The sequence below is a fragment of the Silurus meridionalis genome, chromosome 3 (assembly GCF_014805685.1).
Source record: "Silurus meridionalis isolate SWU-2019-XX chromosome 3, ASM1480568v1, whole genome shotgun sequence".
Taxonomy (NCBI): Eukaryota; Metazoa; Chordata; class Actinopteri; order Siluriformes; family Siluridae; genus Silurus; species Silurus meridionalis.
Genome location: NC_060886.1, coordinates 11,446,575 through 11,461,196, shown reverse-complemented (window position 1 = coordinate 11,461,196; position 14,622 = coordinate 11,446,575). Strand labels below are relative to the sequence as shown.

The 14,622-nt window shown below is 33.3% G+C and overlaps 1 protein-coding gene across 1 annotated transcript; it reads right to left on the bottom strand.

Moving 5' to 3' along the window:
• Positions 1-1,297: 1,297 nt before the first annotated feature.
• cd247l (CD247 antigen like) lies at positions 1,298-14,577 on the bottom strand. The gene is made up of 7 exons (XM_046844867.1): positions 14,335-14,577; positions 10,940-11,037; positions 10,816-10,866; positions 10,617-10,646; positions 7,702-7,755; positions 7,586-7,615; positions 1,298-7,512 (listed from the first exon to the last, which is right to left on the bottom strand). The coding sequence occupies exons 1-7, from the start codon at positions 14,396-14,398 to the stop codon at positions 7,441-7,443; spliced, it is 399 nt and encodes a 132-aa protein (XP_046700823.1). The 5' UTR covers positions 14,399-14,577; the 3' UTR covers positions 1,298-7,440.
• Between the last annotated feature and the right edge of the window lie 45 nt (positions 14,578-14,622).

The window sequence follows — 14,622 nt, the reverse complement described above, 5'->3', positions numbered from 1 at the left end:
CTGAGAGCTCCTGATACTGTTATGCTACTGCTTAGTGGTATAACCATTTGATGCCTAGACTGTGACCTGTATTTGTCCCAAAGTCTGTCAGCCTCTTAAGGTCTTCCCATCACAGGGTGTGCTGTCTGTAGTGTCCATAGTTAGGTTATAGGAGTTTGCTTTGTTTATGTGTGTGTGTGTGTGTGTGTGTGTGAGGAGGATGCCACCTGATATCTGGTGGCAAATGTAACATTTCAAGACACAACTTGGCCCTGGGGAGAATGGCCTGGTTGTCCTCTGTCCAGGAGAGTTTTAAGGTGTTTGTTTTTCTACTTGTGCACAGTACCTGTACCAAAAAACTGGATTTGAGAACTGTGGTCTGCCTGGTTGTTTAGCGGGGAAAAAAAATGTCATGTTGTGAGTAAGAGGTTGTTTTTTTGTTTTTTTTTCTTCAAGGTCTTTGGCTGGCCTCTCTTTATGATATACCAAAAATCTTTGTTAAAACATGTTGCTGTATATTACCATTGTAGCGGTAAGTTAAAATATTTATGAGTGGAAGCTCTTGGTAAACCACAGGAAATATTATAATGCAATATTTTGAAGATCATTTCCAAAGACGAAACTATTTTTTATTTTGGTTGAGATGGCTTTCCCTGCTCTGCTTCGTCTTGTTTGTGCAGCTAACCAAATAACCCGAGTAGATGGGGAGGGTGGAGGTTTGACAAAAGGGTGGAGGTGGTCAGGACCATGCACTGCAGCATAAACACCCCAAAGTAACCTGACCCCTTCCAGATTGTTGTTGAGAGGACTTTGTGAGTGAGAGGTGAAAGAGGGTAGGCTTTATGCAGCCCCCCCTTCCCCCACCCATAAATCTAATATATTTCAAAGACTTGCTGTGTGCAGAAGGAAACAAGGTGCTTTTTGTTGTACTGGTTCTTGTTTTCTGTGTGCTTTTAAGGTACCAGAGTGTTTTGTTTCTTAATAGACTGAAATATTCACTAGCTAGGCAGGTTTGGGTCAATATTTAGGAGCTTTAGCAGATTGATCTGTTATTCTCCCCTTTCCAATGTAATTCAGCCATGATGTAAAGCTTGAACCAAAGTCGTTTTCTTGCTAGCTGCTGTGCCTGTGGGGATCAGCTAAATGCTGGCCACACTCACCACTCTACACTACTGACAAGCTTCCTCATGTCTTACTTCTTTTATTTTTTACTAAATACAACGCATAGAAAAAGATACTTAAATGACTTGTTTAGCTTTAAAAGTGTAATACCGCTTGTGTTCTGCTCACTTCTTTTTAAATATGTTTTTTTTTTTTAATGTTTGAGTGTAGTTAATGGCCTCAAGTGCCGAATATTCCTCCACTGTTTTACATTTCAGTCATTTACTTGTCATCCTAGAGGCTTCCTAAATCAGTTCCCATCCTCCGTAGAGTTCACTGGAATCTACTGTGCGGCATTAGCTTTTACACTTTTGCGACTGTAGTGTATAAGACTGTGTGGACTGTGGAAAAATCCGAAACCACTCCACTGTTTGACTGTCCTCTAAGCCTGGCGCAGCACTGGTACACACAAACTTATTAGGCTTTAACGGTACATATTGTGGTATACCAAAACCACTTTTACATGTAGAGAGTTAATATGCAGTCAGGATTCATTTATTGTTTTAAATCTAAATTTATGTTTGGTTTAACCATGATTCTGGTCTTTCAGCTCATTAATAATAGTTGCTTTACTTTTAGAATGTCTGATTTAAAGCGTTCGTGCTCTGTCAACCAGACATCAGGTCACATTAGCTATAAAAACATGTATCGTGTAACACTAATGCTCAATGCCTCAGTTATCATTCTTTTTTCATGTGTTTTCACTTAACCCCATATGTACGGGCTGGAGGATAACTGTCAAACGTTTTCTGTGTCTCAGTCTGCTATCCAATACAGCCATGCTTGTATTTTTTTTTATTCATTTTTTTGTTTTATATTACCTCATCAGCACTTAAATGGAAGGTTCGCTTTAAGCAAAATGGCACCAACAGACAAGAGCTTTTAATGTTCGAATCGTCTTTTTAAATAATTTCAATACTGCATAAAAACAAACAAACAAACAAACAAAAAAACATTAAGCCGAACTACTACTGCTGTTTCATGTACAACTACTTATAGGGTACCTCCAATTTTATTTTTTTTTTTTGTCCTACTTGCCAAAGTGAAAAGCCTTTGTCTTTGTGGCTTGTTGCTGCTCACTCAGCCGGTTCTGTCCTGAGGCTACCACATGGCCTTATTGGACTGTAGTAGTTTTATGTATGGTTGTGTATCTCTGTTGTTTTAGTGCAGTTGGTGTGGTGCCGGGACGTGTGGGGAGTTACTGAGATATTTATCTGAGGAACGACTTAAATAATTAGAAAGAACTGTTTTCCCTAAATTCTATATATAGATATATAAATATACATATGTAATATACTCATATTTTATAATTCAACTATTCTGAAGATTTGAATGTAGTGTTTGTCATGCTTATTCACAAAAAGAAAAACGACCAAAAAAAAATAATAATAATAATACCTTACTTTTTATGCTAGCAATTGAACTGAAACTGAAAACCCTCAAAACCAAAAATGTAATGCCACACCGTTTAAATGTGGAACAAGCTGTCATTTACACTCTTCACAATTATAGTTTGTTGAATAAGGGGGCTTGCCATGGTGCTCCTAGCTTTTACAGTTGCCTGGGGAAATGGACCCACAAAGCACCTGCTCCATACTTTCAGTTGATTATTGATTTGTAATTTATTGTTAAAAGAATATCAAGTCAATAAAAAAATATTTCAACTTTTTTACACACACACACACACACACACACACACACACACACACACACACACACACACATATATATATATATATATATATATATATATATATATAGCGTAAGGGAGCAACATCACTGGCTTTCTTAGTTTGACTAAATTAAATTATCATTTATGCCTTTTATACTATTATTTTAGATGATTGACGCTTTGTAGCAAACTATGGTATGCGCGTCGGCGAGTGCATATTAGTGTTTTGATGAGTGAGAGGACGCATTCCCGCATGTTTTTGTGTCTAAATCACATATTGATCGTTGAAATAACGCTGTGAGTATTAGACTTTTTTATGTTTTATTTTTAAAAACATACAAAATGTTGCTATTTTGGTGTGACTTTCCAGGTTGTGAAACCTGCTGCAAAAAGCTTTACTAATAACCAAACTCCAGCTGTTGTTTAGGTAAACGGGGTTGTCCTTCTTCTTGGTAGCTGTGCATTCTACTTCAGAGGTCATATTGTAGGAAAAAATATTTCTCTGAATTTGATTAAACTGATTAGAAGTAAGACTTCTAGCTAATGATCAGTTGGGAAACATAGGAAATATTAATAATCTTGATGTCCACCATTTCCGAAAGCATTTATGACTGATTTAGGCAATGTTGACCACTTGGCTTTATGCTTTTAACCTGTGATTGGATTAAATGGTGTTCCAGAGCCAAATGCAACTGATAGAATGGGGACTTTGCATTTCTGCAGCAGACTCTGTTGTAGTGTTAATGTAGATAAGTGCTCCGGTAGAGATTTTGGTTTTTGTGGAACAGCAGTAGTCATATAGTTTCTGGCCTGTAGATTGCCGCAGAAGGCTTTCAGTCCATTGCTGGAAAAGGATAACGGTGGTCGCAGTCATGGACCCGATGGCTGAGCTTGCTGGACTGGGTAAAGGAGCTGTTGTATACCTCATTTCTAACTCGAGACAGAGTAAAAAACCTACTTTAATCTATTTTGAAAAGCAAACAAGCAAAGAAAACATAAAACCTAATAAAAAATGTCCTGAAAGAGGAGCCTGCAGATGTCTATGGGGCGAGGGTCTAGCAGCTGCTCCAGAGACACACAACACACACATACACTTGTTAATGCCAAACTTGTAGAGTATGACTCGTGGTTTGATTTTTGATTTTTTTATATTTTACTTTTAAATATAGTGAACGCATATTATAGGCATATTTATTTTGCACCTTTGTCTTTGTAGTTCACCTTGAAGTTTATTTTTATGATTTGACAATCGTCTCCTTAATGTCCCTCATTTGTATGAATGTAACTGCAGGGCTTATTTGGTGTGTATGTGTGTGTGTGTGTGTGTGTGTCCTCTTCATGGCCCTCACAGTCACCAGCCCTCATCCTTTCCGTGGTAACCAAAGACTTACAAAGTGATTGGAGATATTGGAGATATGGACTCAGCTGTAATTCCTTTGTACCCTCCTGATATCATAAGATGACGATAAGGACAGAGGGCAGGCTTCTCCAAGGGACTCTGAAAAATTAACCCTTCTTTGACTGGGTGATGTTAGTTATTACACACTGAAGGACATCCTGTGCACACTGCAACTGGCTCAGGATGAACTGTCTGCTCTCTGGACTCAATGCCTTTTGTCTTTATAGATGTAACCAAGTAAATCTGTTTCTATGAGTGTCTCTAACCAAAAAAACCACACATCTGACCTCTCTAAGGTTACTTGCTCTGTACTGATGTCTCGTTATTTCGTTTGTGCTGTTTTTAACTTCTCTCCTTCAAATTTGTCTCTGCTGTTTTCCGCCATCTTGATTTCCCTGTGCAACTATGCATTGTTATCCTGTTTGCCGCTGGAGCAGTGTCTCTGCAACACCGCTCTTAACCAAATGGGTCTTCGACTCTTCACTCAGCAGCTTTTTATGGAGTGTAAGGTCGACAGACACTCCAAGCTCTATCCCAAAGCAAAAATCCAAATATGAAATGTTTGACACATGCAGATACCAAAGATGACACTTTCTTTTGTCCTGTTTCTCTCTCTTCCTCTCCAAGCCCTTCAGCGTGTGTATTAAACAACAGATCCCAGCTCTGACATTAATTTTAACCTCAGTAATTCCAAAGCTTAGATGTATATTTTGGTATTTTTCTGAAATACTTATGGGAAGAAAAAAGAAAAAAAAAAAAAAAAAAAAAAAGTGGCATTTTAAAATTCTGATTTGTGGATGTATTGCTCTTTTTTTTCTCACAGCATGGAGTTAACTGAAGAACTGTCTTACTATTAGTAGGTTAAACAAATAGTATTTTTATACGTTTTGGGTCTGTCTGTGTATGTGATTATCAGTTTCACTGCCCAAATTACCATTGCTTTTCTTTTTTTTTCTTCTTTTTAACAAATGAGAAAAAAAAAAAAAAATAGGAAAATGTACATAGTGTTTCAGTCGAGGACTGTAAATGGTCATTATCATTTCCTACAGCTAAATCTTTTTTTTTTTCCTTCACCAGTGTCAAAGTAGATTGTATTTCTGTGTGTCTTATCAGAACTCTAAGCCACTGTTGTAATAGTGAGGCTCATTTCTTGTTCCTTGGGTATCACTATTAGCAGGGCTTCAATGGCTCTCACGCTCAACACAAGCTTTTAACTGGACTCTGCAACGGCTACATCACGGTAGCTTAGAACTGATTGTGTAGAAATATAAGTATGTGAATCAGGATATATGGTAGATTAGATTACCTTTTCTTTTTTTTTCGTCTGCTGTATTTTATTTTTTTTTAATATATAAAGATAATCTTTACTGTAACTGTACAGATCTCTTTTGTTGTAAACATCATTAAACCATTTTCCAAGTGTTTTCATATTGTAAGAAGTCTTGAGTCGTGGTTTGGGTGCCTTTTTTTACTGATGTACAAACACCAACTCTGTGAGAAAGTATTACAGATTACGATCTTATCCATTCAATGATAAGCTCTTACTGCATTAATTCAGTCTTTGATTTTATCAGCATGACATAAAATCAAGATGGATTAATAACAAAGATCGGGGGGGCATGTTTATTAGCAAAATATAGCCTACTTTTCTGCCAGTTAGGTTTAGAACATACAGTTTTTTATGGTATGGAAAAATCTATGCATGTAGACTTTACTGTACAGGTAAAAAAAATATATATATAATATAATGCACTGAATTGACAGTTGTTACTCAGTATACTTCTTTATTTGGGAAAGCCAATAGGACGACACTCCTGTCCTGAGGCCTGCTGGACACAACTGTGTTTAATGTGTCTCATGTTCACGCTTTGGCATAAGAAGCTGTTTCTCTTGTTTTAATTATATGATAATCTACAGTGTCTGAGACATGGGTTTCCTTTTTTTCATCATTACATGAAAATCCACTATTCTACTGCATATACATTAGCTGTACTGTACTAGAAATCTACTGCAAATGACCATGAAAAGCACATTTGCAGACACAAAAAGTGGTGATTAATATTTCTATATCACGCCAAAAAATCCCTCAGGACATGCTTTCTGAATTACAGTACCATTTGTTGGGCAAAAAAAAATCTAATTCATATATATTATAATAGATGGTAGGTAAGTACCATGATTAACAACCAGAAGCATTTTCACTTTTTCTACCATGCAGTCCTCTTTACTATGAAACCATCTATGTAACTTAACTGTTAAGCACCAATCTTAATATAATAAAATTGAAAACAATGGCAAGAATGTGTTAAAAATAACGAAAATATTCAACATCTGGATGGCCTCGTACCTTTCTGCTGTTGTTTCATTTCCTATTGCAGCACACCGTGCCATTTTTTACTTACATTCTTGTAAATGAAATGTTTTATTTTTTAAACAACTGATATATGCCAGTGATTACAATTTGTAATGTATTAATGAACAATGTATTGTTCTTTTTAACTGTTACATTTATACAAAGTAGGGGCATTTATTAAAATGTATAATTATATGTCTGAAAGGGCCATAAATAAGTCATTTCCTTCATGTCGATTAATTATAAATAGCTCTAAAACTGTTTGATTTATACCTGAACATTCGTGTAAATAATTAAATTAAAGAGAAGAAGAAAAAAAGCAAAGGCTATGTCACCAAGAAATGCAGAAATTGCAGTTGGCCCAATTACTTTGCCATGCTGGAAAAATCTGATAAAGCACTGATACTCAACACTCCTTGCAGAACACGTCACCACATCAAGAATTAGATGTCTTATTTATTATATTACACATGGGATCTTATGGGTTATTATGCGGAGTATCCGTCATATGTCATTTACATCCCTGCAAATTAATTGTTACTACGCACACTATAATGTATTAATATAAATAAAAGAAACCCATTGTTTCTCTTTTCACTGCCACTACTCCCAGAGGTGTGCTCATTTAGAAAACTTAACACCTTCTGACCAATCAATATATAAATATTTATGAAATCCATTTTTTTAGCTACTATAAACTTTTTTAAAGCTACAATATATAGGGTTATTAGGTAAGAAAAAAGACAGATTGCGCATTTTCGTCTGGGTGAAATGTGCAAAAAATGTACAGATCTCCGGTTCATTACGCAGATGTTTTCATGAAGTGATGTAGGAAAAAAAAATTAAACATTTTACAGCAGTCTTGTGTGTACTGGTTCAGTCACGTGTTGGTACAGGAGGGGTAGGTTTCATCTCAATGGCTTCTGCTGCATTTCTCTTGCTTTTAGGCTTTAATAAAATGAAGGCAACAGTTAATGAAGACTTTATGCGTAATGCAGGGCAGAGAGAGAGAGACACTTACCTCTTTGGCTTTTCTCTTTTTCTTGCGAGGCTGTGGGAACATAACAGACATAATTATAAAAGTCTCTTCCAAACACTAATGACGAAAGACTAAGAATAGCAACTCTGACCGCATACCTCGCTTTTCTTTTGGATTTCCTGGTAATCGTCATTTGACTGGCCCACCAGTACCTGCAGATAAAAACAACCAAGCTGATTTCACTAATAAAACATCCCAGATGTGCTTAAATAACTTACTCTAAGTTTGCTTAAAGAGACCTCCACCAGAGGGCCTCGGGTCTACATCTGGGTCTACAGCTGGGCCTACACCATTCGCCTTTTTAACCAGGGTGTAATGCAACCTGCCTATGTGTGTTTAGTACTAAAAAAAAAAAAAAAAACGGAAGTGGTTGTGGTAAAAAAACCCGGAAGCTTTTTTTCTTTAAATGTGAACCAAACCAGTATGCCCTGCCCTGGAAACACTGGAAAACGGTGAAAAAGTAAAAGAGAAGCTATTTTCTTTTGCATTAACCACAGACTTTATAAGCAATTAAAATCCTCAGAACATAACATTATTCAACTCCTAAACCAGATGTCCCGTGACACATTCGGCGCAGTAACTGTTTCCAAGTAAAAATGTCTTTTGCCAAATTAAGAAAACCTTATTTATAGTTAAAATATTCATAACTAATTGTAACTAACTACTAATGTTTAATGACCAGGTTTAATGCCTCTGTTTGTGTTTGATTCACACTTTATACATGAATTAATCCAATTCAATAAATGTACACGTGTACCCTCTGAAACACATGAAGTCAGCCAACATCATCTTTTATTGTACACTCAGTGTGACAGGGTAGGGTTAAGTGCTATCCACCCTTTTCTGCATATGTGAAATCACAGATGACCATGATTGGCTGGTGTCGCTCTGATTGACAGGGAAGAGTATATGGCAGTCTTGGCATAATTATGATTGGAACCTTTATATGCTTTGTGCTCTGTAAAATTTCTCAGTAGTTTAGGTAATTTGCCAGAGAGCAGGTAATCATGAGAGAGAGCACCATCTGGCTATATGAGACATCAGTGGGTAACTTGTTTCTTTACAGCCTAATAGTGCAGTAGGGGAATCCAAAAACAAACACAAGGGCTCATCCAATAAAAGTAATGAGGCTTGCTAGACCCATTTACCATTTACCATTTGTTATTTTATCTAGGAGAAAGAATTAGACATAAATTAGTCATGAATAAGGCAATCAAGCCACACCAGTGCAGAATCCATGCTTTGACAGTTAAAAGGAATCTACTTGAAATAAACTGTTTGAAATTGTAATGAAAATGTAACATGATAATGTATAATGATCATTATTCCAATAACGCAACAAGTAGAATTGAATAATTAAACAAGTTTGTAGTTTGTTCATTGACAGCATTTTAACATCTTAGAAAAATGCAAGTTGATGAAGTTTTCTCAGCTTCTGATTGTGAGAAATGTATAGATGCCAGGAGCTCTAACCCAACGTTACAGAGTGCAATATGCTGTTGCACAGTTCTTTGCATGCAGTAGAATGCGAGATCACAATAAACATGCCCTTAAACAACTGCATTGGTTATGTTTAACTATTGGTTTAAAAAATCTCTTTGAATGATTTTCAAATGCATTAATGGTTTGTACTTGTATAGACTTATATACATAGACATGTTCTATACTGTATATGTTAAATTCAAGATTTATTATTATTATTAATATTATTATTATGGTGTACATGTGATAAATAAAAGGTATTTAAATAATATTTTTACTCAAATAATACATAATAAGTTGTACTTTAGTCACCTATTTAAAGATTTCAACAATAAATCATGTTGTGATGTGATTTTTAGGATTCAATAAAATATAGATTTTCAAATGCCTTTATGCTCTTACAACAGTTTCCACGGTAAACTGATTGTTGGATATGCTCAAAAAAAGATTTCAGATAAAAAATGTTTGCTGCTCACACCCGCTGCCTATCGAACAAGTGGTAAAAGTGGTGAGGCAAAATTCTGTAACATCGTAGTAGTAGTAATAATAATAATAATAATAATAATAATAATAATAATAATAATAATGATAATAATAATAATAATAATGATAATAATGATAATAATAATAATAATAATAATAATAATAGTAATAGTAATAATAATAAGACAATTTTCATTTGTTTTAATTCTTAAGAGCATGGTTAATAATAATAATAATAATAATAATAATAATAATAATAATAATAATAGTAATAATAATAATAAGACAATTTTCATTTGTTTTAATTCTTAAGAGCATGGTTAATAATAATAATAATAATAATAATAATAATAATAATAATAATAGTAATAGTAATAATAATAAGACAATTTTCATTTGTTTTAATTCTTAAGAGCATGGTTAATAATAATAATAATAATAATAATAATAATAATAATAATAATAATAATAATAGTAATAATAATAGTAATAGTAATAATAATAAGACAATTTTCAATTGTTTTAATTCTTAAAAGCATGGTTAATAATAATAATAATAATAATAATAATAATAATGATGATAATGATGATGATTATTATTATTATTATTATTAGTAGTAGTAGTAGTAGTAGTATTTTAGTGCTGTTCATAGAGTAAAATGAAAGGTACTTAATGTATTATATAAATAATGCCATTCTCATAATAATATAAGTAAAGTGCATTAAAACTGCATATATTCAGTTAAACTCTAGTCATGGAATTCATCTAGTCAACAAAAGCTTGGTATTAAATTTAAGGCTATTTATTTTAAAAATGCACTTATTTTGCTATGTTGTCTAACACTTTGATATTACTCCACATCACCTCCAGCATTTCCACTGTAATGTAAGACTCTTCATGTAAAGAAAACCTAACTCTGTTCTTCGCCCAACTGTTATTATTATATTACTGTTATTATCTTAGACCATGTACCGTAATGTTGTGTGTGTACTCATTCAAATAATTTTCTCTCTTACATCTGTCACATCTGCATTAAATTAAACATACCTCATATTGCCCCTCCTCCGGTGCTTGAGCCTAAATTTGAAAAGACCAGACCAGGACCAGATATTGTAAAAGATTATAGTAATTAATTACTAATTTATTTATTAATTAATAATTGTGCTTGCATAAACACTGATACTTTTTTTCTTCCAGAAATGTTGCCCAAATACACTTAGAAATAGAATACAACAAAGTAACTTACCCCATTAGAAGGCTTGTCATGTACAATGGCAAAGGTCTTCACCTTTTCAAACTAAAAAGTCAATTAGGAGATGGTTTAAACAAAAGCACTTCAAATAAATGAATTAATGAATTAATAATCTTACCTTAAGTTTAAAATACAGTGCCGTAAATATAATGCAATAAAACAGCAGAACTGCATCCAGCACGTAGCAGATGATGGGGTCACTAAAGTTTGTGGCCTCTGCAAAGAATGAAGAGGAAGCTATTACAGGTGGTGGAAGAACAAGAATGCATGAATCAAGAATAAATAAATAATTAAAAAAATAAATTTTTAAGCAACAATAAAGGTTGCAGCATAAACCAAGCGTAAAAAAACAGTAAAACAGTGTGACATTAAACTATAAGGAAGAATAACAAATGATAAAAAAGCTATTTTTTTTTATAATTTGTTATTCTCTTATTCTTTGTTTTAATCTTTTATTACAATATTTTATTAGAATCTTTTATTAGTCTGCGTTCTAATAGCTCTGAATGGAAATAGGAAATGTATTTATTAACAAACAAACTAGGACCATTTCTTTCTTTCTTTCTTTCTTTCTTTCTTTCTTTCTTTCTTTCTTTCTTTCTTTCTTTCTTTCTTTCTTTCTTTCTTTCTTTCGACATCAAAGATGCAGTATATTTCCTGCAACATGATCTAAAATCAAACAAAAAATCTTAAACTGCTACAATTCTCTTAGTCTCCAGTGTATGGCATCGAGCTGAGTTACGGCAGGTACAATATATCAAGAACAATGCGAGAGGGTGAATTTTTAAAGAATGAATATCTAAAAGTTGGTGAGAGGATTAGAGGCAGAGGCATTTATAAAGAAAGCCATCCAAGCTGTTAGAAATCGTTAATATTACACTGCGCTGAAACGTTTCCAAAGTTTTCAGCATTAGTGTTATTAATCAGAATCGGTAACTTTCAGACTGTTTACAACATTTGTGTTCATTGAGATTATGTAGAAAAATGTATTAAATTATTAAAGGTCTTGATTTGTTCCACCTCATTTTGCAATCTCTGGCACTCTATCTGTAGCAATCAAGGATTACAACTTCTTTTCTCGCTAATGGCCTCTGTGATGATAAGAAGTATATGTAGTATTCAAATCAGTATTGCTTTTTCCTTTGTGAAGACAAAATTATTTAATTCAAAAAGAGATCAACATTTTTTCTTAGCAACAGAATTATGAAAACAACACTATAGAGGTAATTGTTAATTGAGGGTTTGCCCTTGAGCTCGTGGCATGAGATACTGCGCTGGACTGTAGAGTCAAATCCACCACTTGTCTGCTGTTTTGAATCAAAATATTGAATTCTTCCCAGGAAGAAATAATGATTAATATATTTTCTTACAGGTCAAGAATAAATGGGCATGTACCATTAGTAAAAAGTGATCGTAGAGAGAATATCTACTAACATTTTACTGAAAATAATAGTATTGTAGCGCAACTCCAAGGACACTGACTGCCAGGTGGTTTAATTTCACTTGGTGTTACTATGAACTAAAGACTTGACTCAGTCTTCCTGTCAGAGATGTGGCTGGAGTATTTACACGCTATGGTGTGCAATTTAGAATGTAGAATGGTTTCTCATAAATAGGTGAAAGATAGATGCTGATAGTTTCTGTGCATCACTGCCTTTCGAAGTAAGTGCTAATGAGGGCTTGGGGTTAGTGGTTAGTAATACGGTAGAACCCACACGCATTTAAGTACATTTTCTCATGCACCATAATTAATTAAAATTGCACATATACGTTGGAGAAAGTGATTCAGATACTACAGTAAAGGTTATTTATAGTAGAAGGATTCTAATTAACAACTATATTAGCCAGCAATACAATTGGTAATGAACAGGAAAATAAGGAGGACAAAAGCAGAGCAACATTTCTTAGCTGAGTATTATTTGTATTAACATACATGTTAAATACAATATATATGTTAAAATAAGTTAGCATTTTGTATTTATTTTATATTAAGTGATAAAGCATCTAGTTGCAGTGAAAAAAAACAACTACAACTAGTGTTGTAACTAATTTAAACATAATGTATGAAATTTTATTTTGATTGTGTTAGAAAAGAGAGTTCTTTGAATACAAAATGTATTTTATAAAATGAATAGAACAGTGTTTATCATTTCAAGCATCTTTTGCCCAATTAACTCAGGATTAAATGTGTTTCTCAGTTGCTAACTGTAAATCATATGTCAAGAACGTCCTAACATATAAATAATTATCGAATATAACATTAATACACGAAACCGTTTGTCACTAATTCACATTGTATTTGTTTGAATGCACACAAAAACAATTTTGGTTTTGGCTATTATGTCTTCTAAATTATGTTTTATTAATGTTTTATTTAGAATAACGGTTTTGCTTCTAGAGTATCTAAATGAAACGCTACATAAATATGTATAGAAAGATCATTTCTGTTGGTCTTATGTTGAGCATGTTTCATTAATTTATTTTTAAAAAATGTTGTTGTCTTGTGGAAAAAGGGATAAATGGTGAGATTGCAACCTTTAGTTTGGTAGATAACTTTAGAAGTTTAATAATATAAACAATATCATTTGTAAATTTGAGCCTAGTAGTGTAAACACAATAGGTTTTACACTTAAAAGCAAAATACGAAGCACAAAGATATTTTACACACACACACACACACACACACACATATATATGTGTCTTTTTTTTTTTATATATATATATATATATATATATATATATATATATATATATATATATATATATATATATATATATATATATTACATACATATATATTATGTGTACCAATGGATTCATCATGTAGACAAAAAAATATTTTTTATATTATAAAATATTTATAAACACATTATGGGTTTTAATCGCCCTACTACAAGTTTGTGAACCAATAATAATAATAATATTAATAATAATAGTAGAATTATATTGCTGATAAAATGTGATGAAGTAATTAAGAAAGTATGTGATTTTAAAAAGAATTATGTTTTCAGAGTATGAAAACTGCATGTAACTTCACCAATCAAGCATCCACCGTGTGATGATTTAAGATTTACGCAAACAGTCAGACTTAACGTTCCTGACTTCATTGTGAAAAAAATAAATACATCACTGATGCAACATGGTTGTAACAAAATGACAACATAAAAACAAAAAGGCACATGTAAGAATGCAAGTCTATGCTATCAGTGAAACGGGTGAAAAGAGATAAGTGCAAGTGCTAAATTGAAACAAATGTGTGTTATGCACTGCCTCTTTATTTCGCAGGTTAAACTGAGAAGCTTTGACAGTCATCTATAAAATGTATAAAAAAATTTATGATGTATAATCCCAAATTATACATTTGTACTTAATTATAAATTCCGTCATTATATTCAATTCAATCATGATAATTTATCTCTTTTAACGAATGAGTAAGCTTTGGTTTATATGACTTAAATTTAGACAAGATAACTCTTTATATAAAAATAGAAATGGAGAGAAAATAGAACTCACCTGCAGAGGAAAACATTAGGGCCAGGACAAGCAGGGTATCCTTCTTCAACACTGCCATTTCCATCGGTGAGACTCCAGAAATTTTTTTTTGTCGAAGCCTTATTTCTTGTTTGTAATTCTCTTAGCTTCACCAAAAAGTTGTGTAGCACTATACTTTGCACATTTGCCTGTCTCTAGAAGCCCCCTTCTAACAGGAAATGGCCCCAGTGCTCAGATCTGTCTGGTGATCTTAAAGCTTCACTCTCAGCATCTTTTGTCCTCTCATCTCAACACCTTTTTCACAAGCAC

Excerpts from the sequence above, each read along its gene's own strand:
- cd247l (XM_046844867.1), bottom strand. The coding sequence starts at position 14,398 with ATGGAAATGGCAGTGTTGAAGAAGGATACCCTGCTTGTCCTGGCCCTA. Across the intron at positions 10,647-10,815 it reads ATGACAAGCCTTCTAATGGG|GCTCAAGCACCGGAGGAGGG; the intron begins GTAAGTTACTTT and ends TTTCAAATTTAG. Across the intron at positions 7,616-7,701 it reads AAATCCAAAAGAAAAGCGAG|CCTCGCAAGAAAAAGAGAAA; the intron begins GTATGCGGTCAG and ends ATGTTCCCACAG.